Source organism: Colius striatus, chromosome 20 (genome assembly GCF_028858725.1).
Source record: "Colius striatus isolate bColStr4 chromosome 20, bColStr4.1.hap1, whole genome shotgun sequence".
Taxonomy (NCBI): domain Eukaryota; kingdom Metazoa; phylum Chordata; class Aves; order Coliiformes; family Coliidae; genus Colius; species Colius striatus.
In genome coordinates this window covers 3377731-3404015 of record NC_084778.1, presented here as the reverse complement: position 1 = coordinate 3404015, position 26285 = coordinate 3377731, and the positions used below count along the sequence as shown (strand labels likewise).

The 26285-nt window shown below is 51.5% G+C and overlaps 2 protein-coding genes across 5 annotated transcripts in view; one reads left to right on the top strand and one right to left on the bottom strand.

Moving 5' to 3' along the window:
• The first annotated feature begins 20 nt into the window (after positions 1-20).
• Positions 21-4100, top strand: PROCA1 (protein interacting with cyclin A1). The gene is made up of 6 exons (XM_062012656.1): positions 21-140; positions 586-1288; positions 1989-2121; positions 2253-2387; positions 2466-2931; positions 4032-4100. Exons 1-6 carry the CDS (start codon positions 21-23, stop codon positions 4098-4100), a joined length of 1626 nt encoding a protein of 541 aa, XP_061868640.1.
• A 1276-nt stretch (positions 4101-5376) lies between these two features.
• The window catches only part of SUPT6H (SPT6 homolog, histone chaperone and transcription elongation factor), a 29622-nt gene continuing 8713 nt past the window's right edge, over positions 5377-26285 (bottom strand). For all 4 annotated transcript variants that reach the window (XM_062012102.1, XM_062012098.1, XM_062012101.1 and 1 more), the window contains 33 exons: positions 26088-26283; positions 25328-25412; positions 24669-24942; positions 23353-23454; positions 22752-22868; positions 22121-22210; positions 21516-21658; positions 20729-20880; positions 20112-20210; positions 19827-19956; positions 19577-19727; positions 19002-19156; positions 18258-18453; positions 17819-17958; positions 17620-17737; positions 16940-17016; positions 16631-16766; positions 16082-16219; positions 15606-15773; positions 14916-15043; positions 13683-13890; positions 13068-13215; positions 12704-12846; positions 11816-11956; positions 10610-10805; positions 10237-10475; positions 9860-9973; positions 9262-9386; positions 8677-8789; positions 8197-8274; positions 7944-8110; positions 5952-6139; positions 5377-5798 (listed from right to left, as the gene is read on the bottom strand). In XM_062012102.1, the coding sequence (XP_061868086.1) occupies positions 5612-5798; positions 5952-6139; positions 7944-8110; positions 8197-8274; positions 8677-8789; positions 9262-9386; positions 9860-9973; positions 10237-10475; positions 10610-10805; positions 11816-11956; positions 12704-12846; positions 13068-13215; positions 13683-13890; positions 14916-15043; positions 15606-15773; positions 16082-16219; positions 16631-16766; positions 16940-17016; positions 17620-17737; positions 17819-17958; positions 18258-18453; positions 19002-19156; positions 19577-19727; positions 19827-19956; positions 20112-20210; positions 20729-20880; positions 21516-21658; positions 22121-22210; positions 22752-22868; positions 23353-23454; positions 24669-24942; positions 25328-25412; positions 26088-26283 (4842 nt within the window). In that variant the 3' untranslated portion in view covers positions 5377-5611. The remainder of the gene's footprint in view (positions 5799-5951; positions 6140-7943; positions 8111-8196; positions 8275-8676; positions 8790-9261; positions 9387-9859; positions 9974-10236; positions 10476-10609; positions 10806-11815; positions 11957-12703; positions 12847-13067; positions 13216-13682; positions 13891-14915; positions 15044-15605; positions 15774-16081; positions 16220-16630; positions 16767-16939; positions 17017-17619; positions 17738-17818; positions 17959-18257; positions 18454-19001; positions 19157-19576; positions 19728-19826; positions 19957-20111; positions 20211-20728; positions 20881-21515; positions 21659-22120; positions 22211-22751; positions 22869-23352; positions 23455-24668; positions 24943-25327; positions 25413-26087; positions 26284-26285) is intronic.

Genomic DNA, 26285 nt, shown 5'->3' with positions numbered 1-26285 from the left:
CTGCCAGCACTGAGCGTGCAATGGGGATGAGAACCCCCAACCAACACTCCCCACAGGGCTCCCCGTGGCTCTGTGTCCCCCTCCCACACCCACACGTGGGCACCCCGGGGCCCAGCACGCTGCGGCGTCTCCGTACCTGGGTGCTGGAGCTGAGGCTGAGCCGAGCGGCACCGTCACAGGGGAGCGTCACAGACAGCGACAGCTGAGTGGGGGCAGCTCCTGCAGCTCTGGGCCCCTGCCAGCACCCTGGGCCAGCCACAGCCCTTGGGCCAGTGCCAGCGAGAGCCTTGCCCATGGGCCAGCCGTGTGTCCCCAGCGGGCTCTGCTGTGCCAGCCTGGGGGTTGTGCAGTGGGGGGCACCAGACCTGGGGCATTCACACCCTCCACGGGTGTCCCCAACACCCAGCTGCAGTGCTGGGACAGGGTGAGGGTGGCACAGTGCCCTTGGCACCTCATGGGTGCAAGGATCAGAGAGCCAGGGTGATGCTCAGGGTGCAGCCCCATGGGCTCTGGGGCAGCACAGGGGCTTTCTGAGGCCGTGCACGTTCCTGTTGGGGCGTCCGGGCGCCATCCTGCCCTGCCAAGCACCGGCTGCCTCGGCTGCCCAGCGTGCCAGATCCGTGCCCCGACTGCCAACGGGCTCCGTGGCAGCGCAGCCAGCCGGGGGCACGAGCCCTGGCAGCCGTGTTGGACTGGCCTGTGAAAGGCACCGTGTGCAGCAACGGGACAGGGACACGGGGTTCAGGAGCATCCGTGGGACGGGATGCGGGGCTGCGCGGGACGATCCTTCTCCCGCCGGGGTCCGTGCTGGGGCCGGTGCGTCACGGGGCGGGCGCGTCGGGGCCGGCGCGTTACCGGTCCCGGCACATCACCCCACCGGCTGCCACAGCAACGGGGCCCGGCCCCGCCGGGAGGGGAGACCCCCCTTCCCCCCCTTCCCTTCGGGCTGCGGGGCTCGCCGTGAGCCGCGGCTGCAGGGAGCGGCCCCGGCTCCGCGGGAGCCTCCGCGCCGCGCCGGGCTGTGCCGGGGACGAGCCGCCCCGCGTGGGCGGGCTGCGCGGCTCTATAAGGCAGCTCCGCGGCGGCGGCCGGCGCGGTGCCATGTGCGCCCCGGGGCTGCTCTGCCGCCTCCTCCTTCTCCTCCTCCTGCCGCTGGCAGCCGCCCCCGGAGCGGCCCCCGGCACCGCAGCGGCCCGGACGGGACGGCCCCGTGCCCGCCGCGGGCTCACCTACCCCGGGACGCTGTGGTGCGGCGCGGGCAGCAACGCCGATGCCTACGAAGAGCTGGGTAAGGGCAGTGGGGCTGCTGCTACCTGTCCCTTCCCACCCCACCCCACCCCACCCCATCCCATCCCATCCCATCCCATCCCATCCCATCCCATCCCATCCCATCCCAGTCTCCTCCAGTCCTCATCCCCATACTAGTTTAGTCCCTACCAGTCCCAGTCCAGACCCCATCCCAGTGCTGGTCCAGTCCCAGTTCATCTCTGCCTAGTCCCCATCAGAGAGTGGATCCATCCTGGTCTCTGCACTGGTTACATCATTGTCCCCATCCTGATGCTGGTCCAGTCCTGATTTGCTCTCTGTCTCCAACCTGGTTCCTGATCCATCCTGCTCCCATTCTGGAGACCCATCCACCCTGGTCCACACAAGACCAGTCGCCATCCCAGGGCTGGTCCAACCTGGCCCACTCCTGCTCCCTTTCCTAATCCCAGCCTGGTCCCTCTCTCGGTCATGGTCCAGTCCTGGTCCCCACCCTGATCCCAGCCCAGCCCCACTAGGATGCTGGTGCAGCATCAGTCCTCATCCCAGTGCTGGTCCAGTCCTTGCCCCTCCCCATCCCAGCCTGTCTCAGTCTGATCTAATTCTGATCCCACTCCTAGCTCAGTGCAGCCCCAGTCCAACCTCAATCCCAACCCCACATATCCCCATCCCATGTGTGTGGGGCTGCCTGCACCTCTCCCTGCACCCCGTGCCTTTCCCTGCAGGGGAGCACCGAGACACAGACCGGTGCTGCCGGGACCATGACCACTGCCAGCACGTCATCCACCCCTTCACCCTCCGCTACGGGTACCGCAACCTGCGCTGGCACACCATCAGCCACTGCGACTGCGACCACAGGTGAGCGGCCCCCAGCCCCGCAGCAGCCCTCCATCCTGGGCAGGGGAGGGATGCCATCCTCACCTCACCCTGTGTGTGCCCCCCTTACCCCCCGTGTGCCCCCCTCACCTCCCGCCGTGTGCCCGCGGCAGGTTGAAGGAGTGCCTGCAGCAGGTGAACGACACGGCCTCGCGGGTGGTGGGCCAGGCCTTCTTCAATGTCATCCAGGTGCCCTGCTTTGAGTTTGCCTACAAGGAGGAGTGTGTGGAGCCCTACCTCTATGTCTGGTGAGTGCCCTTTGCCACGGGGACTGGCCACCCCCGTCCCTGGCCCCGCTGGGGCTCACCTCCCCCTGCTCTCTGCAGGTGCAAGACCTACAACACGGTGGCCATCGCGGTGCCCAGGGAGCCAGTGCTGTACGAGTTCGGTGGGGAGCTGATTGACAGGGCAGCGAGGCCCGAGGTGGGGGTCCCTCTGGGCCCCCCCTGGAGCAGCACAGGCGGAGGAGCTGTCTCGGAGGAGCATCACCCACCTGCCCGCCCGCTGTTTCCCCCCAAGGCAGCCAAGAAAGAGAGGAAGGGGAAAAAGAAAGACAAGAAAAAGAAGGGGAAAGGTCTGAAGCAGAAAAGCCCTTCCAAAACTGGAGAGCTGAGGCATTCCACAGCTGCTGGCCCCATGGGGCTGGGCCCACGGGCCCCACCGCCAGACCTGGGGGAAGCAGCCAATGCCATCCTGAGCGATGCCCCAGCACAGGACCCATCCCCGGTCCCCACCGCCAGTGGGAAGAGGAAGAGGAAGGAGAGAAACAGAAAGAAGAGGCTGAAAAGCAGAGCAGAGGCAGAGGCTGCAGGGGAGCTGCAGCTCTGAGCCCCCCACGCGGGTCCTGGCTGTGAAATAAAGCTGGTCACTAGAGCAGATGGTGCAGCCTCAGCCCTGTGTCTGTGGGGAGAAAGGATCAGAGTGGGGATGGCTTCCAGGGGAAATCCTGGGGCTGCAGGAGGGAAAGCTCCTGGAGCTGGATGGGGATTCAGTGGGTGTGAGCTCACGTGGCTTCTGGTCATCAGGGGATGAGATGCTGCTCTGGCTGGGGACAAAGCTCCGTCCCCACGCCAGCATGGGGCAGAGCCCTGATTTCAGCTCATACAGGGTTGAGCTGCAGCTCTCCAGGGCTGTATTCTCTGGAGGACTAATTAATTAATGGCACCATCCCCTCCCCATCACCCACAGCCCTTTCCCAGTTGTCCCACACCAGCTCCCAGCACTGGCAGCGAGCAGCAGGGGCTGCACTGGGAGCAGAGGGGCCTCATCCCTCACCAGAGGCTCCTCACATCCCACTTCTTTTGGACAACAGAAGCTTTTGCAGCCCTGGGCCAAAGGCAGACACTGCCCATGTCCCTGCCCGGGGATGGTGACCACAACATGACTGTTGCCCTGGCTGGTAATGGGGCTCCTGCAGTGAAATCTGAGGGCACCAGAGCTGGGCCATTGCCACCAACTCCAGGAACGTGCCCCTGTGTGAGAAGCAGGGCTGGGCACAGCAGCCTTTGTCCTACACAGTGAGGTTGGTAGAAAGATCTTCCTCCACCAGCACCGAATTCCACAATGGGAAAAAGTTAAAGCAGGAACTGAGCACTGTCTCCATTTGGCCATGATGCAGCTCCCAGGCCTGAGAGCAAAGGTGTCCCAGGCAAACTCCTGTTCCCAGACAAGCAGGTGATGAAATCTCACACTCCTGCAAAAAGCAGAGCACAAGAGCCCGGGGAGAAATACCAAGGCTGTGGGGAGGCATTGCACCCTCTCAGGAAGCATAGACATGTGGCATGCAGGCAGCTTCCCAAAAGTAGAGTTTATTGATGGTAAAGGGAAACTAGAACCAAAGAGCCAAAAAACAGCTGACAACACACAACTACCCCCCCCAACCTCCCCCACAGATCCAACACCTCCCTGCTAAGGAGCTGCTCCCAGTCACCTTCCCGTCATCCTACAGTTTCATAACATAAAAAAGAGGGTTAGTGCACCTGCACCCTACAGCAGCTGCAGGGCTGGGGAGGAACAGGACTGTCAGCCCCCCAGGACTGCTGAGGAGATGGAGAGGAAGCCAGGACCTGTATTTTTCTGCAGCAACAGCTTTGCTTTGTCTCCCGGGGTTGCTGCCATTCTTCAGGAGCATTTATATGCAAAAAAAGACCTTTGTTTCTTGAAGTCTGCTGTTCTTCCTCGGGAGAAGAGGCTGACTGGGAGCCCTTGAAGGAACAAAAGCTTTGCTTCCACAGAAAATCCCCACCAACAAAGCAGGAGAGAGGAAAGTGTGTGCAGCAGTTCAGCAATGGCTCAGTCGCTGGGCTGTTTCTTACATGACCAAAGGGACCTGCATTATCTTGCCCCCCTCCCAGGCCCCCAGCCCACACCTCCCCCTCCCATAGGGCCTGGGGAAATGTCTTGGGTGTGATGTCTCTATACATGATTCATTCAACCCAAAACATTCTTCTTTATCAACAGCAAACAGCTTCTCAGTGAAAGTTTCAGCACCACAGAGGGCAACTCTGAGCAACAAAGGAAGCAGGAACATCAACTTTTACCACCTGCTCTCTGCTTCTAAGCAAACTCACTACTAAGAAAGGGCAGCACAGGGAGCAGGCAGAAAACTTCCCAACTAGCACTTAGAGTAGAAACACTATTTCTTCAGCCCTCTTGGTTACAGGGTTAAGCAGAGCCAGGAGGATGCCATGCGCTCCCGGCGCAGCCTTTCAGCCCCCGTGTGCCTGGCCCAGCGTGGGGGAAGCTGCTGCTGGCTGCTATTTTGCTTTGCAGTCTGATTTTTTTAAAAAAAAGAAAATAAAATAAGATCCAAACTAAATAAATATTGTTCCAAAAGAAGCCAGAGGAGAGAGCAAGCCTTTGGTACGACAGCCGCCCTTCTCCTGGCAAAGAGCCCCCGAGCCGCTGCGCTGCGCCCCACGACCACAGCTGGGGGCTGCCAGAGACTCTTCAGGGCAAACAGACACCAGAAACGTTTTGAGAGCTCCCACTTTGTTGTCACAACCCCTTGTGATTTTGCTTTGTTGCTCTCGGGAGAAGGAGAGGTGACAGGCAGGAGTTGAGAGAATCCAAATGCAACGGGCTCACTCCAGGCTGCACCTTCAGCTGCCTCCCGGTCTCTGAGGGGACAGCAGGCTGCTGTGCATGAGCAAGGACAGACTGGTTTGATCTCATAATTAAGTTGGTTGAGTTTCCAAAGTGGTGACCCAGGGCCTGGAATGCAGAGACCACTGCAGCATCCTTTCCTATGATATATTTATATATATATATATATATATGTATTTAAACCAGCTCTGCCGAGTCTATCGCCGCGCTCGGCTGCTCGTCACCAACAGTCACTTCCCACCAGCTCAACGATGTATCAAACAGGAGTTGTTACGTGGCAAAGGGAAGGGGAGCTGTTTGGAACTGTTCACTCCCCTTGGCCATGGGGGAGGGAGGGAGGAAGGGAGGGAGGAGGAGGTGGTGGCTCCTATCGATCCATCTCATCCAGCAGTGGCGTGGCGTCGCCGGCGATGGACATGGGCGTGCTCTCGATCATGGGGCTGGGGGATGGCCGAGGAGTCAACCTCTGCTTCTGTTTCCTTCGTTCTGCTTCTTTCTCCTGGAGCCACTGCTCTGCCATCTTCCCCCAGTCGATGGCAGCGTGGCTGTTGGTCCTGCAACGACACAGATGGAAGGTGAGGGGGGATGGTGGGAGAGCTTCCCTGCTCTCTTTCCTGAGGGAAGGGGCAAGGTAAAGCTCACCACGTTGGTTCTACAAAAGCAACCAAGATGGGACACGATGGGTACGTGAACCCAGAGCCACTCACTTTGGCTGCTGCCTCTGCCTGGAGCTGGACGACGGCTGCGACTGCGTCTGGGACTGTGTGGACTGGGGGGTGGTGTTGGCCTGGAGCTGGTACTGGGGAGTTGTAATTGGCTGGCTGGGGGTAGTGTAGGAGTAACTGGGGGTCATCAGAGGGGTGGCCACTGGTTGCTGTGCTGGAGTCGTGAAGACCTGCAGAGAGCAGACACTGTTAGGGCAAAGAGGACAAGCCCATCAGGCAGAGGGCTGGTGTGCCCTGCATTACCCTGCTCCCTTCCTGGAGCCCCTTCTCTGGGCAAGAAGAGGTTTGCAGTGAGCACTGCCTAGAGAATGGAGGGCTGCAGGGCAGAAGGAGCAACACCCTGCTGAGCACAGGATGTTTGTTCCCATTACAGCCCCCAATCTTCTTCCCCAGCCTCAGCCAGAAAGGCCACCACCTGCCTTAAGCCTTCCCCCAATGCAGGGCACAAGGGGAGCTGCTCAAGCCAAGGTAAGGACCACAAGAGATGGGCACAGGAGAGACCAAGTGCAAGCTGCAGAAACAAAGTGGAACAGAGGAATTCTTCCCCTGGGGGCTGCAGGGATGGTTCCCTCCCACAGCTCTCCATGGCCAATGGAGTGCTCAGTCTCTTTGCCTCCCGGTGTACACCTCCCTCTTCTTTCAGATCGTCTTGATGATTAAGACATTGAGTTATCCAGTCTCTGCCTATCCCCAGTTCAGCACTTCTGTGCCAAACACCTCCCAAGGTGGTCTAAAAGGATCATTGCTCCCTGCAAGCCCTGTCTTGCACCACCTCTTCATTAAGTCTTTCTCTTAAGTCTAACAGCCGTGTGTGTCTTTTACACCCAGGCACCTCAGTCCTCCTGGATTTAGCCTCGGTGTCAGCTGGGGAGCTGGCAGCCTGAGCTGGGAGGAGGGAGGCACCAGCACACATGAGGAAAGGCTTCAGCACGAGCCAAAACTGTCCAATTCCATCTCAGCCCCTGCAAAGCCGTCGGCTGTTCATGGGGCTGAGGTGTTCTCCGGCCGGTGCAGCTCAGAGATTAGCACCCTGAGCTCAAAAGCTCTGCATGCTCAGCACATAGTTGCACAGATAATCTCTTCCACTGGCAGCTCACGTTGCCAACTCAGGGGCACAATCAGATGTTGTGAGCCCTAGCTGCTAGATCCCTCATCTCCACCCTGTCACATTCCTTGGGGGGCAGCCCTATTTGCTGCTTGTTTCAGCTCTCCCCAGAGCAGGGCTGTATTCCATGTCTTATTTCTTCAGTCACAGGAGGGAAGAATCCAAGAATCTCAGAATGGTGGGAGTTGGAAGGGCCCTGCAGAGCTCATCCAGCCCAAGCCTGTGCTACAGCAGGTTCCCCTTGCTCAGGGAGCACAGGAACGTGTCCAGGGGGGTTTGGAAACCTCCCGAGAAGGAGCCTCCACACCCTCCCTGGGCAGCCTGGGCCAGGGCTCCCTCCCCTCAGCACCAAAGGAGCTTCTCCTTGTGTTTCAGTGGAACTGTTTGTGTTCCAGCTGATGTCCATTTCCTTTTGTCCTGTTGCTGGAGACCACAGAAAAAACACTGGCCTCATCCTCCTGACACCCACCCTTTAGGTACTTGTAAGTGCTGATGAGATCCCCTCTCAGCCTTCTCTTCAATGACTCCCGCAGCCTTTCCTCACCAGAGAGAGGTTCCAGTCCCCTCATCATCTTGCTAGCCCTGCACTGGCCTCTCTCCAGCAGTTCCCTGTCCCTCTTGAACTGAGGAACCCAGAATTGGACACAGGACTCCAGATGAAGCCTCCCCAGGGCAGAGCAGAGGGGGAACAGAACCTTCCTCGGCCTGGTGCCCACAATACACTCAATCCAGTCAGACTCCCTGGGCAGCACCCTGGGTACACACTAGGACCCAGGCAAGGAGGTAGCCCTTAGTGAAGTCCCAATGGGAGGGTTTTGAGCAGGAAGGAGAAACCACATGGCACCTCCTTTCATAAATGTGCCACCTACGTGGTAGGCGCTGCTGCCGCCTCCGCTGCCCCCGTAGCCGTACTGGCTGGATGCCCACTGTGCAGGGGTGGCATTGGGGTTCTGGCCTTGGCCTGTCACTGCAGCAATGGCACTGAACATCTGGGAGGTCATGTTCTGAGGCAGAGCGTTCACTGCACGGGTCAGGTCTGCAAGAAAGATGATGTGGTTAGAAAGAAGGGAGCTGGGAGAAGGAGCTCACATCCCGATGCCAAGCAGGGAAGCTGGCACTGACCTGCCAGGTTAATGTTAGCTGGAGTAGCATTGATGGAGGCAGGAGTCCTGGTCCGACTGCTGCTGCTGGGGGTAATACCTGGATCAAATACAAACCAAGACAGGTTGGCACTCCTAGAAGAGCAGCTATTGGCCTGAAATTCAGGATCTGAGAAAACCCACAGGTAACAGTCATAGTGGTAAGATGCTGTGAGAGCAGGGAATGGTGTGTGCAGGACTGTGTGGTGGGGAGGTTACAGAAAAGGAAAGGGATAAGCCCAGCCTTTGCTGCACAGCCCACTGGGCTGGAAGTTTAGCTCTCATGAGAGCTCCCAGTATGTCCATGGAAGCCAGACACTTGAGTGTTGCTTTGAAACTCTCAAAGATATAAAGTCTTAGGATACATTTCAGGGCTAAAGAACGTGAAATTGACTTTAAGTAACTGTCCCTATTGTGGGACACCTGGGGAAAAACCAGGAGAGTCAAGTTTTGGGGTGCTCACCTGGAACAGGGTCCTGATAATGATCCTTGAACCACCGGAAGAGCCCGTTCACGGTAGGGAAGACCTGGCCCCGGTAGCGGAATCCTTCTGGTGTCACTGTCACATACTCTATCCTGGAAGGAGCAGGGAATGCAAGAGAGCACAGGAGATGGCAGGTTGCTACTGCACAGCACCCTAACACTAACAGGCCACAGTCAGAACAGGCATGGCCTACAAGCTCAGGTGATGGCAGTACTGATAATGAACAGATAGACTGACCCAAGATACTTTCAATTTGCCTTCAAACAACTGCTCCAAAGTACCTTTTTTTTCCCTACAAAACCAATCCAACACTGCCTGTACCCCAGTGACACCTCCTGCATAGGGAAGCACTGCTCAGCACAGCCAGCTGGTTAGAAACACAGGAAGCTCCTGGGTGAGATTTACTGCTAGACACGGGTCCCTCTACTGTCAAGAGGCCAAACCCTGGGTAAGGGGAGGCAGGGCTTACAAGGATCCTGGCAGAGCTGGAACGGAAAGTGGCAGCAATAAACTGAGGCATGGTTCTGGCAGCACTCAGCTGTAGCTGCCACGCTTGCCTCTCACCTTGGTTTGCCTCGAGGCTGATATCCCAAGAGGAACTTGCCAGGTAGATCTTTACAGGCACTGATAAAGTAGGGAATAAATGTTGGCTTCTCTTTCTTGGTCTTTATCAGCAGCTCTTCCAGCTTCTAATGAGAGAGAAAGCGAAAAAATGCTCAAGGAGAGCCTGTATTTTTAGCAACACACAGGGCCTACAGATATGTCCCTCCATGCTGTGGTCAGCCCTTTCCCCCAGCCCTGATGCCAGTGATCCAACAAGGACCACCACTTCTGTGCATGGCTGGTGCACAAATGTCACCAGGTCACAGAAAGCCAATACTCTTCCTTCAGTGGTATTTGCTGGCAGAGTAACTGCTGCTCTGGCACACTGCTGCAGCACACCACATTCCCAAATCCTAACTCCAGTGCTCCAAGACAGAATTCCTAGAGACCTACAGCTGGAAAGTGACTGCCAAGCCCCAAGCAATCAGATCAGAGAGCTCAGTCCAGCAGCAGCCCATGCCAGGAACAAAGAGCTTAATCCCTATGCTGAGACAAAGAAATTTACACTGGGCTCCTTTATCTCCCACCCAAGTTACCACAGCCCGAGACTGGCTCTCACCTTCCTGTCTCCACCATTGCAGTCCTGATAATATTTGTGATTCAGTAGGTCTCTGGCAAAAGAAGCCATTGGCTGGACATAGCGAGCAACAATCTCATCCAGGTCTTCAAACTCCTTTGGACAAACACATTGAAAGGGTATTTAGGGATGATGGTAAGGAGCTCTTATGCTACTATACAGCTCTCAGTCATACATTCTGCACAGAAAGGCTGGATGCTTTGAGGAAAAGAAAAAAAGAGAGCTGAGTATTGTCTAAGAATCTTGAGAGCGGATGGAAAGTGGTTGCAAGCACAGAAAGGCTGTGCCAACCTACCCCTGTCAAATGGGTACTTCACCACCACCAACTCCTTCCCAGACATGCTCTGCAGGGCTCTCACCTCTGTGTTAATCCAAAGTGTGGAGCCCAGGCTGAAGGCATTCTCCTTGCCCTCTTCTCGGACATCCACGTGCTGGTAAATCCCATCGTTCACCTTCCAGGTGACAGTCAGGTGATTCTCCCCTTTGCTGCTTGGTCGAATAATCACATCCCCTTGGTCCATGGTCTCCATCATTTTCTCAGCTTGCTTGAAGCTAATGTTGTGGAATGATGGGTGAGCAATTACTCTCTTAATGTATGCTAGGAGACAAAGCAGAGTGTTTAGGCTTCCCAGAGGAACTGCTTGATTGCAGCCCTATGTCTGACTGTGTTTCTCCTCCTGCAGCAGCCTGGGAAGGCTGGTATTGCAAGGGAGAGCAAAATGAGAGACTCACTCGTTCTCTGCTGCTTTCTTTTCAGGTCTTCTTCCTGTTTGTGGTCTGCTGCCTCGGTGTCAAAGTCGTAGTAGGTGTCTTTAGGGAGTTTCCACTCATTGTTCTTATCCATCAGGTCTGAGGTCCTGCAGGTCAGGTCTGCACTGAACTTCTCAATGTCAATCTTCATAATCCTGCAGTGAACAGTCATTCCCACCTACAGGAGAGGGGCAGGCAGGGCTGATCAGCAGGTCTGCCTGACACACCAGCCTCCCTGCACTACACAGCCATCCCCTGGGGTCACGCTGCCAGTGCCCTCACCTGCTTCAGACTGACACAACCTTTAACACTGATCCTTCCATAGGAACTGAAAAACCAACTGATCCCCAAGATGACTAGAATCAAAAGAGATTAAAGGAAAAATGGGCAGTTCTTCAGCACATCTACTACCTGTGCTCCCTATCACACAGCCAACTGCACATCCAGAGGCTGAGGACAATTAAGTTTGATATTTGACATATCTGTAACGATGGGAGCAGCAAAACTGGACTTCAGGCTGTGCAAGGAAGCAGTTAAGTCTGTCCAGAAATGGAAGACACCCAAAGGTCTGTTCTAATAACATGGGAAACAGAAAAAAAACACCACAAAACCTGCAATGTCTTAGTCCAGTTAACCATGCTGAAGTGAAGGACACTTTAAAGAAACACCGAAAGACCTCTGAGCTTACAGGATTATCCATCACCTGCATGGACTGACCTCAAAAACACAGCAAAGATGTTACAGCTCTATTTTATCATGTGATAAAAATGGGACTCTGTTTCAGAACCCCAATTCTTGATGACTTCCATGAATGAATCAAGACAAAAGAAAAAGCTTTGAGAGAGGAAAAGCAACTGTTGCATTTCCAACAGCAGCTCCGTGAACCCTTTGGAAAGGCAGAAACAAAGGGCAGCTCTGCATTAAAATGCCTTTTGGCCTCCTAAACCCAGACTTCAGCCAGACTCTAATAAATCCTCTTGCAGCACTTGTTAACTGATTAACATGGTTTGCACCAGCTGCCAAGAGAGATTTGCACTGTGGGAGAAGGATGTGAACCAGAACCTGAACCTGCTGCTGAGTTAAAGTGCTTGAATGAAAATAAGGTTTGAAAAGTCATTTAGGGAGTAGTGTTATTAACAAAACTCCGAATCTTTGGTAGCTGGCTACCAAAACCCACTGCTTTCATACCTTCACCCTTTCTTCTGGTCTCTTGACCACTTTATCACTAAGAAATTTGGTTGGGATGAAGCCAGCGACGCCGTTATCCAGACGTGTCTTCACTCCAATGGCCTGACCTGGGCAGGAACCGCTGTCAAAGTGGTTCCAAACCTTGAGCAAGGGAGAAGTAAAAAGTCATTCAGCACAGAAACAAAATATCCTCAGCAGCTCACACTCAAACAAGCCTAAAAGCTGTGTCAGCAAACTGGTGCAGTCAGTAGAGACGTGGAAGGGCAGGTGACAGAGGACTTCAATGAATGCTACTCAGTAATGCAATCTTCAGTTCTGCTCAGCTTATGGGGCTGTGCAACCAGGAAGGTCAGAACATTTTTAGCCCCTGAACACAAGCCTGCAGCTAAGGGCTGGTTTCTCTTGAATGCTATAGGGTTTTAAAATTATGGATTACCAAAGCTGGAATTCAATGGTGTTTACAAAGAGACCTAAAGTACAGCTGCATTAAGCAGCAGGGAGTCCAGATAAGTTCTTAAAACTGAGAAGGTGGCAGAACAACCTTCTGTTCCCAGTGTCACGGGCAGTTTCTCTGCATGGAACACAACCCCAGTCCACAAATGAGCCTGCTTTATTGTATTTGCAAAGAACTGGTCAGCTTGGCCCCAGGTCCATTTCACTTCTAACCCAGTTCACTAAAATCCATAATGTAGCCATAAAGGATCTGTCAAATCTATACTGAAGCAATTAGTAAAAAGTAGAAAGACTATTTGCAGCCAAAGGCCACATTCAGGTTGGGATCCCAGGGTACTTCAGACATGATCTTGGCTCTGATACTCAACAAAATGCTCAGGCCTACTGACAGCAGACTCCTGACAAAGGCAGGTGAGTTAGGAGAAGCAGCCCCACCTCACTGAGCTCTGGGAAGTTGTCCTGCTGACAGAAAGGACACTGCCAAAGGCCAGTCTCATCGTTCCGGATCGCCTGGTCGTAGCTTTCTCCCTGTGGGCGCCGGTGGGCTATCCCAGTCACATTGCAGATGATCATTTTACCTGTGGTGTGAGGGGAGAGGAAGAGGAAAGAATGAAAAACTCAAAGCCAACTGCAGGGCTGGGCACTTCCCTCAGTCTAAGGCAGTTGTACATGGAGGTGTTAGGTACTAGAAAAGCTGATTCATGTACATGCAGCATCCCAACATCACTCTCACCAAGATCCCTCTGCCCCACCTCTACAAATCCTAACTTAGAAACCAAGGATGTAAACAAGGAGGTACCTATATAAAAAGTCTCTGGAGTTTCTTTGGTCAGCATGTTGAAGACCTCTTCTGTGTTTGGAGACCGATATGGGGTCCTCAGGTCCTTGTACCTGCAGCTTAGTTCAGCTCGAATGTCATATAAAGTGATATGCTTGTCACCATAGCCCTGTGTGGTGTTCAAAGGTTACAAAGCCATCAGCAGCAGGAAGGAGGTGAGTAGGGAGTCCTGCATAAGTTGTGAAAGAACTCAAGGAACTTATCAAACAGCAAATTAGAGAGGAATGCAGAGGGTAGCATCAAACTGGGGACCTCAGCCACAGGGTGTTGAGCAGGTCAAAAGTACTGAGACATTCAGAGAAAAAGATAATTTCAGGGAGAATGGCTTAAGTGGTCTAATTACAGCCTCCTGCCTTCTCCCTCCCACTGCCCCAAGTGCATTTTGTGTTAAGCATTTACTACATGCCACTGTCAGGCAGTGACTACTCATCAGGGCTGTTTATACATTTTACAAGAGCAACGGCTAAATGTGCATCTCATAAAAAGGATAAGGATCACCAGCTATAAAACATGAGAAATTGAGCTGGACAGCAAAGCTTCCCCTCTGCTTCTCAGCACCAGAAACCCCCAGAGCACCTGTCTTTCCAGTTCTTCAGCAAAGGCATCAAGATCCAGGTCCTTCAGCCGCTCGGGGTTTTCCAGGATCTCCTCCAGAGCTCCTGCGGGATTCGCGTCCTCTGCTGACTCATCGTACTCCAAAGCATCCACTGCCATTTTCCTTGCCCACTCATAGGTTTCAGGATGGACTCTAGACCCATCTAGGACTTCAATGTAGGAATCAGTACTGAAATAAAACAAAAGGAATGTTCAGATAAGGACTCAGCAGGGTTCCACTGTTGGCTGTGTGGCTGCCTTGCCACTGCTGCCCTCCATGGGACACGCTACTCTAAAAAAGGACAGAAGGAACTTTTCATTGCTAAATCAACAGGAACCAAAGACATCACCAATTCCAGTCTGCAGCTCTTGCTTTGCAAAGATCCAGCCAGGCATTTTGAATGCTAGGTATACTGGATCACTCAGTGGGCTCTAGCTGCTCCATAAGCAAACAGCTCTGCACAGTTTCTCTCCTGTACAAATTCAGTGTTGTCCCCACTGGCAGTACAGCCATTTGTATCCAGCTGTCTGGATGAGGCTACACTTTGCCTCCTGCATCTCTGGGACTTGTATCCTGCAAGAACCAAAGACCTAGAAAGATTGGGTCACTCAGCCTAAGAATTTAGCCAGGTGTTTTTTCTCTGACTGCTTTTCAAGGGCCAAAAGGCTCCTGGGGCAGCCCCAGAGAAAGCACTCTTCCAACAAGCCACCTTTCTGTGCAAAGCAGTTTTAGAGATTTACAAATCAGGTTACTGCTGTCTTCCAAACACACATCTCTTGTTTAGTTACCAGCAACCCAATGCTCTACAACCTTCCCAGTATCTCCATTAGATTAAGAGGAAGCTAAATGGCCACGTCATGCCTCAAGTTCAGAACTGTAGAAAAAGAAAATACTGATAGTAGAAGTAGGCAGAAACTGAGCAAAGTGCACAGGGATGCATGACCACTATGTTAGGGAACAATTGCTCGCAGTTTAGCTCCTCTGGACCACAAAGGGTCTTTCAAACCACAGCAAGTGACGTAATTCATGTCCTGCAGCTCACGTTGCTGTGTGAGTTTAGCTGCCCTTAAGAATCAGATTAATAACCAGCAATATCTGAACTTGGCCAGCAATCAGAGGGGCCACACAGGAACTCCTGGGAACGTGGGCTCTACAGAACAAGATTGCTTCTTGCCAACTCCACACGTTTTCCCCAAATGCCACCCAATACCCACCTATCACCCAGCGACGCTGTGTCAATTTTGATGAAGCCAGCACAGTTGATAAACACCTTGGGCCCCATGTGACACATGGTAACCAGCTGGGTCCTGTTCTCCAGACGTGTGTTGTTTTGTTTTAAGATCTGGAGAGAGAGGTAAAAGTATAAATGTTGCTATCCAAACACAAGGTTCTTCAGGAAAAGCAGAGAACTCAGACTGGACACTGCAGTATTCAAAGCATCTTATGTACTCAAGCCCATCACAGCTCTTAGATTGCTGGTCCCTGCCTGTGGGTTTAAATTGTTGGTCCCTGTCTCAATGCTGTACAAAAGGAGAGGACTCTACATGGAACAGCTCCAATTCTCAGGAAAACGGTTGGCATTTTGCCATGTGTTTTCTCCAGTACGGAGGCATCACGATGCTTGTAAGAGTTCCTGAGGGTTCAGGAGTTAGCTGGGATTGATGGATCTGCGCTCCATCAGTCTGGATCTGCTGAGCTGCTTGAGTCTACCAAGGACACAGGCTCATGCATAGCTCCAGGGTTAGGTGCAGCGAGATCACACACTGAACCACACATCAACAGAGCTGTCAGCTGCATCTGGCACAGAGGACCCTGACTCAGCTCCCAGCAGCACTGTCAATAGGCCACCTCACACATTACTGTCAAGGCACTGTTTGTGTGGGCATGGCAAGAAGCCTTCTTACCTTCAGCAGATGAGTGCCTTTGCGTGGTCCCAGGCCACACACATACTGCAGCAAAGCCTGGCTGTGAGGGTGAGCGATCGCCCGGTTGACATCCACTCCCACCTCGTTCACACGGTTGATGAACTCGCAGTAGAGTGCATTCAGCAGCTCCTCCTTCACCACGTGCTCCTGACAGGAAGGAGAGGTGTCAGCCTCACAAGGAAAGGTGTGACACTGCCAAAGCAAGCTGAGCCAAACACAATACACTGGTTCCCAAGGGCTGTGCTGCACCTCAGAGTCACTCCTGAGAAAGCCTAAAGGCAGGAGGCAGAGGAACTAAAGGAGGCAAATAAAAGGTGTCATGTAGCCTGAAGATGGAATAGAACAGACAGAGCTTGCACCACTTCAACTTGGAATGCTTTTCTTTGACAGCAGAGTGACCCAGGCCTCCCAAGCTAGTTTCTCTTTCAGAGAAGGATCCCACAAGGCAAAGTTACCTGCAGAGGGTGGAGTTTTAGGCAGAGAATATCCTCATCTGAGCTGCAGACCTGAGCAAACTCTATGAGGGGGTCCTGAATGCGGCGAGCCAGGGAGACAGCCTGGCGCAGCAGAGGGGGGTAGTCCCGGAACTCATTCTGCAAGAGGCCAGAGAATCAGGGGAAGCCTTGCTGGTGCTTCCGCACTTTGTAGCACAGGTAACAAAGATGTATCAGACAGGGATTGGAACAAAGGAAGCACTTGGTGCTCAGGGACAAAAGAGAGATGAGGTGAAAGTCTCTCAGGAGCTCTGCTGCAACTATGAATGAAGCAACCTCATAGACTCAGCTGAGCAAGATTCATTTCTGGCTGCATCAATATCTACACTTTGTGCATCTGCTGGTGCTGATCTCTTCAGGGAAGCCTAAATGAGACACTTTGCCTCGATCCAAATATCAGTACATCACTGTCTGAATGGATCACATGAGGCAGTGATGTAAACACACAAATGGAGGATGAGACAGCACGAATGAGTGGCTAATGGACAGCTGGAATAACAGAAGCTTCACCTCAGACTTCTTGCTGTTCATGTAGAGGATGGCCAGTTCATTGTCCACCAGCTCCACTCCAATAGAGGACAGCTGCTGCCCTTGATCCAGCTCATGAACAATTCTCTTTACATCCTCCATCAGCATCTGAGCATCCCTAGGGAGAGATAGCCAAGGGGACTGAGAGGAGAGTGCAAAGCTGGGTCCTGCAATTGCTTAAGGAGATACCCCCACAGGTTACTTCAGCCCATGGCAGAAACATGACATGTGGCCAGGCACCTAGAAAGGACTGCAAAGAGACTGGAAAGTGGAAGAAGCACAAAGACTGACCTGTTCTCGCCTGCGATTGTCACCACATGAGGTTTCTTGTTCAGGAGGAACTTCTTCAAGGTTTCAATATCCTGGGCCTGGAAAGGGAGACAGGTCAGAGTACAAAAGCTAGAAGGTTTCTGTACTAAGCTAGTTATCAGTCCTATTTCTCAAGGCAAATCCTCCCTCACTGCCACCATGACACAAACACAGCTAAATGTCTTTTCCACAGACTGGCCTTGCAGCTCCTGACCACTGTAATGACAAACAGGAAAACTATGCAGAAGAAAGACTGATGGCATCACAATCTGCTGCTATGGGAAGTCAGTGAAAGTAGGAAATGGAAGTCAAAAGCCAGCTTTCAAGCTCCAGGAGGTTCCACAGCCTCTTGCTATTATAATGTGATAAGGGAAAGGGGAGAAAATTTCTGTATCTGTAACTACAGGGGCTCACAACCCCCCAACCAGCAGAACTCAGGAATGGCAAGGCAGAGGAGCAGAAGAGATGAACTGGAATCTAACTGGAAGCAACAATTCTGCCAGAGTAAGTACAAGGTGGGAAAAAGACAGTATTCCTGCAGGTAAGAGTGACATGGCCAGAGCTGCCTTCAGACTCACTGTTACTCAACCCGCTCTGGACTGGAGAACGCTGCAAAAATCAACATGCAGACATTCATCTCATTCAGCTGCACCAAGGCTCACCTTCTTTTCCCTCTCTTCCTCACGCCAGGCATTCCTCCTCTTGGTGAAATGTGGCAGTCGGAGGAAGTCTGTAACCTCTCCCTCTCCGTTCACAAGGGCACAAAACACGGGGTGGTCCCTGTGAAACAGAGATCCCTCAGGTATGGATGACTGTCAAAGCTGTGCAGGGATCATCCACAGGCAACTCCTTTCCTCCTACCTGGCTGAGGAAAATGCAATGCCTAGCACCCGAATGCCCTTCCCTTGGTTTTCATCCATGAAGTCATCATCTTCCTCCACTTGCTGATCAGGACGGTATGAAGCTACTTTTAGCCAGTTGTACAGCTTCCGGCTGCAGGCCTGGTAGGACAGAGGAGAAAGAGGAGTGAGAACATCTACTGCAGGTGCTTTGGCATGGCCATTCTTCAGAGGAAAGGTTGTTGACTGCTCAAGGCAATATATCCTGCCAGGACTGGGATCAGCTGTCCAGTACTGTGGAGTCTCATCTTTCCATCCACTGTGATATCTCCATCCTCAGGAAAGAACCTGACTCAGACCCCTGCCTGCCTCCTGCTCCTTCCCAAGAGCCTGCCAGCAGTTCTCTCCAGCATGCTGCAGGACTGTTAGCATTTGTAATCCCGGCTCTGACTCAAACTCACCTTGAGGACATACTCCTTGGCCTCTACCAACAGCTTGTTCTTCAGCTCTTTAGCCATCTGCACGTAGAGGAACTGGTTGAGGGATCGCTCAATGGCCATCGTCCGCTGCCGGTTCCACTCCTGCACCTGGTGACTGAACTCATCCCGATAATAGAACTGTTTGATTTCCTCAAAGTATGTCTGATCACTCCCATAACTGCAAGAAATGAGATACAGAAAGGCTTCAAACACCTGCATTGACACCACCAGTGGTAGATTCCTGCAGAGGGATGTAATGGCAGCAGCTCAGATTCAGGGAGCTGCCTGGAAACTTTAGACAAGAGTCAATCCTTCCTTCAAACACTCCTTTAACTGCAAAAGCTATGCTGCTGGACAGATGTGAGCCTGAGCAGTGCAATATGGGGCAGCCTGTAGGCACTTCAGCACCCATATTGCACAGGGTGGCTACTCAGATGTGCAGGGAAGGCACCAAGGAGCACACTGTGAGGGTGTCGGGGAAACAAGAGGCATCTTTCACCCAAATCCTAAAGGCTTCAGAGCTTGCCTTGAAATGAGTAAGAGATGTCTGCTAAAGTTTTCACTAGGATGACAAAAAAACAGTGAGAGGCTGCTTGACTTTGAAGTGCAGGAAACGAACAGGTCATGACTTCCAGTAGTTTGGGTTACAGAGGAGCTCCAACAGCATGGCAGTACTGATGAACGAGCTCTGCCAAGGTATGGAAGGCACAGCCAGTGAGGACTCACCCCTCCACTCCTTTCATGTCTATGCAGATATCTATAGTGAGCAGTGCCTCCTCTTCTGCCAGGCTCATTTTCAGGAACTGGTCATCTCGCAGCTCCTTCACAGGCTTGTTCTTCAAGTATTTAAAGGAATAGGCATAGTGGGCTTCATCAATATCCTGAGAGAGAGGAGACAGTCAGCATGCATGCAGGGCACTCATGGAGACAGACCCTTGTGTAGACTGTAGCAGACAATGGTTTTTATTCAATACCCCCTCACCCTTCTTTGCCTGCCAGTCTGCATTTCTTTTCCCAGCAGGACACAGTGGAATTCTTTCCCAGTCCCAGAGAAACAGAGACTGTTTCAGTAACTGAAGGCAGCATCACAACAATCAAGAATTAGGTCTGAGGAAATGCTGGGACTAAAAATGCAGCATGCTGCTGAGCTGACCTCTGCAACAGTCCAGCTCACATCCTGCTCAGATTTACCCAGAGTTGCCACTGACATGGGAAAAGTTTTCAGATGCAAAAATGAGCATTTGTATATTATTTAGATCCTCTCTTGAATGGACATACAGAGTCAGAGCTCTCTTCCTTACCTTCTTCCCCTTTTTGGTTGGTGAAATGTTGATTTTGGCTCTTTCTTGGAAAGTCTGTCTGAGAACCTGCCTGACCAAAGGCTCCCTGGCTATCTGCAAAGCCACCATGTACCGGGCTCCTTCCAGCACTGCTTCAGGGCTTGGGAATTGACTAAAAGCAAAAAAGGCAACGCGAAGATTTAGAACTTGAGAATGGCCCCAAGATCCAACCCCTTGTGTCTCATCTTCACAAAGCTCCCCCACTACTGACCTACACACATAGTCCTTGGCCAGCTCCAGGGGCTCTGCAGGGAACTGCTCGGTCTCGTGACGCTGGTAACTGTCTCGGAGATTCTCTCCAAACTGCTCAGGTGTCAGACCAAACTTCTTAGCCAGGCCATCTGGTAACAAACCCCCACCCCAACAAAAACAACACAAAAAATGATGATCCTGAGAAAAAAAAACCCAGTAATCCTCCTACAGGCAAGCCACAGCACCCAGAAAAGGATGAGGGCTAGGCCACTGCAAGCTCAGCGTGCCAGAGCAGAGCCCTTACCCAGCCCAGCTGTTTGACAGATGGTGTACATATCCCGACGGGAAGCCTGCTTCAGCTCAGGTCCCTTCTGCTCATCATCTTCTGCATCCTCTCCTTCACCTGTGGGAAGGATATGTTTAGCAAGACTTCTTTTACAGAGGCATCCAGACAGCTGCAGTGTCAGAAGCACAGCAAAGGGATTAAACACAACCTATGTTGTGCAACAGGCTCTCTAAATCCCCAAAATATATATTAAAGGTCACAGCAGCCTTAAAATTATTCAGAAAAAAACTAAAAAAAACCCTGGAAATGCTATTTTCTCTTCGGTTTCACTCTTTTGCAGTTTTAATATCACTATCTCTGGGTTGTGATATCACTATCAAGGGGGCTAGTCCTTGCTTTGGCCCCTGCCACAAGGGCTGGGATTCAGTCCATTGGAAAGCAGCACCTTGTGTAGCAAACTTCATAATGATTTTCAGAGATGCCTGTAAGACCTGGGACTAACTTGAGAGAGAAGTGAACAGTGGGGATGATCTGTGCAAATACACAGGCTTTTCCAATAAACTTTCTTACTATTCTTTTGAATCAGGATTCCCAACCAGCCCACAGTTAGGAGACTATCAAATCTGTGGACAAACCTTCCTCCTCTTCACCATCCTCTCGGATACGCTTTTGCTTCTTTCGAGCAGCCTTGGCAGCGTTCTGCATCTTGGGGATGTCTCGCCCATAGTAGAGCAGGAAGTGATTATACACGTCCTTCAGCTCGTCCATGGACTGCACGTCCTTCAGCCTAGGGAATGCAGAGCCAGCATGTTACACCCTGCTTGCAGCTCAGCTGTGCCCATAGAATTGTTTTGGTTGGAAAAGCCCTTGAAGCTCCTGAGTCCCAGCCTTCCCCTCACCCTGCCAAGCCCACCGCTAACCCACAGCCCTCAGCACCTCAGCTCCATGGCTTTAGGATCCCTCCAGGGCTGGGCACTCCCCCCCCTCCCTGGGCAACCTGGCACAGGGACTGACAACCCTCTCAGGGAAAAAGTTCTTCCTCAGTTCCAATCTAATCCTCCCCTGGCTCAACCTGAGGCTGTTTGCTCTTGTCCTGTCATTTGTTACTTGGGAGCGGAGGCTGACCCCCACCTCACTGCAGGCTCCTTTCAGGGAGTGTCAGAGTGCTCCTGTCTCCCCTCAGCCTCTTCTTCTCCAAACTAAACGATCCCGACTCCCTCAGTCATACTCAAGGAAACTGCTCTGCTACAGGTCAGGCAGAAGGTGTGTTTGGCTCATCTTCCAAAAGAGTTTTACATATTTCTCATCACTGGCTTTGTGAGGAGGTTAAAGCCAGGCTCCCAGGACACTGCAGAGCACTGTGCTGTTTGGGTAAGTTAATGCATGGTTTGGAAGCAATATAAGAAAGTCATGGCACCATACCTCTCCATGTCAGTAGTATCCAAGGCCCTTATTCCATCTGCCAAGGGCTTGTCTGGGTCAGCAGAGATTTGTTCATACTGATAGGCCTGCATCTTCTCAAAGAGACGTGTCAGGTTCTGCTTGCGGATCTTCAGCTGGGTCCACTAGCAGGAGAACAAAGATTTCCAGTGAAATACACCATAGCTGTGTGTCACATCTGACTCCTCCCTTCCCAATCAGGGGATTCTAGGATCTTGGGATATTTGTCATATATAAATAATCATTAAAATCTTCATCCACAGCCAAGCTCAGATGTGGCACACGTGGTATCTTCTCATCTCAGAGATGGATTGTATTGCAGGAAAGAAGTAAATCCAGGTTTGGATCTACTTGATAGGGAACGAACCTGCACTCCTTGAAGGGAAGGTCACAAAAGGCACTTGAAGAGCAATCACTGTTTTGAATCCTCTTTTGACAGATAACCATTTACTACCACATGATAGCAAATGCAAACAAAAAAGCACACAAGGTCTCCATGGCCATAACAAAATCTGCTGGAAGTATCAGGATAGGTGGGAGGACTTGTCAATGTTTCTGGGATAACAAACAGTGAAAACACTTCTTACCTTCTCATCCCACTGCCAGACCCTCCACAGGTCGTTGATGTGCAGCTCTGGCTCCACGTACTCCTTTCTGTAGAAGGCGATGAATGGGACCTGGGAGAGAAATGAGACTCATCACCACTGCACAGACACCAGGCTGATCCTGGCAGCCAGGAGTCCAGAGAATGCTCCTGTTCCATGTGGGAAAACAAGTTAATAGGGCAGCAGTGTGAGAGATGTACCAAGCCATGCCTCAGCTCTTAAGACCATTCCACCAAAGAATATACCACATAGACCAAAAAGCTTCTAAAACATGAGGCAACACCTTGGAGCGTAGGCTGAATGGACCAAGCAAAGCTCAAGGAACCGACATTTCTTCATCTCATTTAGCATCAATTTGCCCAGGATCAAAGAAATAGGATGACAGCAGCCTTATCAAACAGGCCTTAAAAACTTGTCTTGCCACAGCTTCCCTAAGATAAGCTGCACTTTCCAATGAAGCACTATTTTGCCACAGGAGAAGCAACCTGTTATTGTGTCTCAGCCCCTTCTAGTTTGCTGCCCTAAATGCTTTGAGTAGCCCCTCTGATAATCCTGTCTGGACAAGGACACAGCAACCTCAGATCTCACCTGATGAAGTCAAGTTGCAAATTACCTCAAAGTGTTGATTTCTCATGAAATTCAGGGCTTCTTTAATCTTCTGGATGGTGCTGGGCCCCTTGCGGCTGAAGCTGCTGCTGGGTTGCCCACGGTCGAGGTAGTCAGAGCTTTCCTAAAAAGGAGAAACACATTGTGTGGGCTTTACTCCTGAGCTGACCCCCTAAAAGACCGGCCCAGGATAAAGGATGGAAAACAGTGATCCCTTGGTTAGCTGGAAATGCAGGCTTAGCTTCATGCTCTGATTTTAGACCACAAAGAAGCATCCTAGCCTTGAGTGGCTTAAAGGAAAAGAGGAGCAGCATCTGCACAAGGTAACTGATGGTTAAAAGCACATCATGACTAACACTACTGCCTCGGAGATCTTTCAATCACTCTTGACAATTAACTTCTCTGTGGGCCTTTCTATCCTGTTTTATGGATGAGAAAATGAAGATGTGTGCGTGTTAAATGGCCTGCTCAAAACCAGAAAATCAGGAAGAAAGGTATATTGGGCACCAGATTCCCCTCAGGAGACTCCTGGAACAGTGCCTCCAGGCTGCAAATCTGCAGCACCTTCAAGTCCTCTTAAGACAGAAGTCTCAGACATAGTCTTTTACCTGTAAGGAGATGGTGGGTGTTGCAAACGCGTTCCTATAAATCCAGTCAGCTTCTTCCTCCAGCTCATCATCCTCAGCACTCTTCACTGGGATGGATCTCAACTGTGAAAACACAACAGGATGAGCAGAGGCAAGTGCAGCACCAGGGCTTGTGCCACCACATCTTCAAGAAGCCTGGAAATTATCGGTTTGAGCTGCAGGTTCCTTGTGGGTTCTCAGTACCTCTCACTTCCACAGGGCCTTGCTGAGGATAGCACTTCAGTGTCTGTCTTGTGAGCTCACAGGAAATCTGCACCAGCTTTACACTAGCCAAGGGCAGCTAATGAGTCTGTCAAAGGCTTGTGGAAGGGCCTGCAATGGTGTGAAATCTCCCGTGATGAGCAAATCAGTGTACCTCCACTTCCTAGTAGGCTCCCAAACCCTCAGCAGCTGCAATCTATCTGTCCCTGTTCTAGCCTTGTTATTTCTTGCAGCAGCCACAGAATAGCAGAACACAAAGCAGCTCCAAAACCTCTCTGGGGATTTAGTCCAATCCAATTCTCCTTCAGAAGGCCTGCTCTAATCACCACTGACATCCATGAAGATGACATAAGTGTGTGAACAGCCCATATATGGCCAGAAGACCTTACACACAGCATTCCCTGTGCATACTGGCATGGGAAGAAAAACATCCTTCTGACAAGCTGGTGGGTTCTGTTGTCCCATTTTACACAGGAGGGTAACGAGCCTCCATGCAGAACTACACTAATGTACACCTCAGGGAGATGGAGTAGCACAGATAATTCAGGGAAAATCTGAATATAGAGTGAAATTAAGACAAAAATATGAAGTGCCAGGATGATTCCTAACAGCACCAGTAGGATCCTGCATTAACCAGCTGGATTCAAGTGTGTTACAGAAATACCTTGTACAGAACAGTTACACATTGGTTGGCATATGAGTAGGCTAGAAAACCCCAGCAAACCTTCTCCAGCACTGCAGCTTCGCTCCTGCTATCCAGAGACATAACTCAGGGGATATGAAGGACATCTCAGCAAAGCACAAGCCCTGCACCACTCCCAGGAGTGCAACACTGGCACCCAGTGGCAACAAGAAACTATGACCAGTACCCAAGCAGGGCTTGCACAGCTAGAACAGTTCACCATGTCAGGGACGTGTTTGGATGCAGAGTTTTAGGGATCTTCAAAGAGGGCAGAAGATGCCAAAATCCAGCCAGCAGCCAGGTGAGAAAGCTGGCCTGCAGGTCCCAGGCCTGCTGTACTTGCTGGGAGCTCAAACACTTTTTTTACCTGCACAATGACCCCCTCTTCCCTCACCTGAAACCTCTCAGGCATGTCTGTCATGCGGATCTCGTTGTCCTGGTCTGTCAGGTGGCTGCTCTCCAGCTCACTGGGCTCGTACATCTCGAAGATGCTCCGCCGGCTGACGCGCTTCTTGGCGGTCTTTTTGGGTCGTACTCGGGTTTCCCCTTCTGCTTCATCATCCTCATACTCATATTCCTCCTCCATCTCCTCGTCATACTCGTTGTACTTCTCAAACTCATCGTAGTCAAAGTCAACACCAAATATTTCCTGGGCTTCCTGCAAAGCGCTGCAAGGCAAAAGCTATTGTTCAGCCCCACGGTGCAGTTCACACACCACCAGACAGAGGTGGCCAGAGCACCTAACTCTAAGGTTCAGTTTTGCACCTAGGTTAAAGTATCATAGATAGGTACATAATTCTTTGAGCTTTACATGCAAATATTTCTCTCAAGGGACCAGTTTTGATATCCTTGTTAAAAATCCAGGAGAGAAAAGGAGGAGACAGATGTTTAAGAACTCACAGACTAAAAGCTCTATGTTTAAATTTACCAGGTTCCTTGGGGGAATGAGACCAGCACTGTCCAACCACAAGCTGAATCACTCCCCAGTTGCAAGGATCAAGTAAGCTGAGCACCATTTCCAAGGCTCCAGCCCAATTCCCAATCAATACTTACGCATCTGTGTATCCAGGGAGCTTCTTGCGCCATTTTGGCTTCTTCAGAGGTTGCCCATCATCATCCACGATGAAGTCATCAATGTCTGGACATCAAGAAGCAATTTACTGGTCAGCACACTTGCACATTCAACTGGTACCTCTGGCAAACTTCAATTCAGCCAGTGCAATTATAAGCCCTCACCAGAGACGTGAGCTGCTGCTGGTTGCAGTTTGCCCAGCTACCCACAGCATCTCCTGTATCAACCTCAGACATTCCAGGAGAATGAACCACAGTAACAAGCCAGAATGAACTTCCAAACACAGGCAAAGCCTTCTGGCAACTACCTGCAGTCAGAAAAGGCCTTGCTGCTCTGGACAGGAGAAAGAAAGAGTTCTTGAAACTCTTTCTGTATGGTACTAGCAGTGGTGATGTGCTGATGGCAAAGAGGAGCAGCAGGGCAGGCATGTTCTGTGATACTAGGTACTAAATAGTGCCCTCACTTCCATCTTTGGAAGCACTTCCACTTTGGAGACAGCTTAAGAGATGTTCCACACTTTGGGACATGTACTGTGCTTCTAGACAAAGTGGTTTGGACAGACAAACTAAACCAGCCACACAGAAATGTTTCATTCTGAAGACTGTACTACTCAGACCAACAAGAGCTTTACTGTGGCAGGGCTCAGTCATTGGTTACTTCTAGCTCAGAAAAAGTCTTCACTTTCTTCCTGTGCTTTAATCCTAGGGAAAGCTTTGGATGTAACTGACCATCCATACTTACCAGATTCATCTTCCTCCTCTTCCTCTTCCTCTTCTGGTGCAGCAACAGGAGCTTCAATAGCTTCCCCTCCTTCCTCACCCTCACCATCTTGAAAGATTTCTTCAGCAATGGCCTCCTTCTCGTGTTCTTCTTTCCCATAGTCTTCCTCCTCGTCATCCTCATCATCAGACATTTTTCGCACACGTCTGAATTTTTGCT

What these genes read in the sequence shown, in the direction of transcription:
- PROCA1 (XM_062012656.1), top strand. Translation starts at nt 21, where the DNA reads ATGGGGATGAGAACCCCCAACCAACACTCCCCACAGGGCTCCCCGTGG. An exon ending in GAGCCCTACCTCTATGTCTG is followed by an intron (nt 2,388 to 2,465) that starts GTGAGTGCCCTT and finishes TGCTCTCTGCAG; the next exon opens with GTGCAAGACCTACAACACGG. An exon ending in AGAAGAGGCTGAAAAGCAGA is followed by an intron (nt 2,932 to 4,031) that starts GCAGAGGCAGAG and finishes CCTCCCCCACAG; the next exon opens with ATCCAACACCTCCCTGCTAA.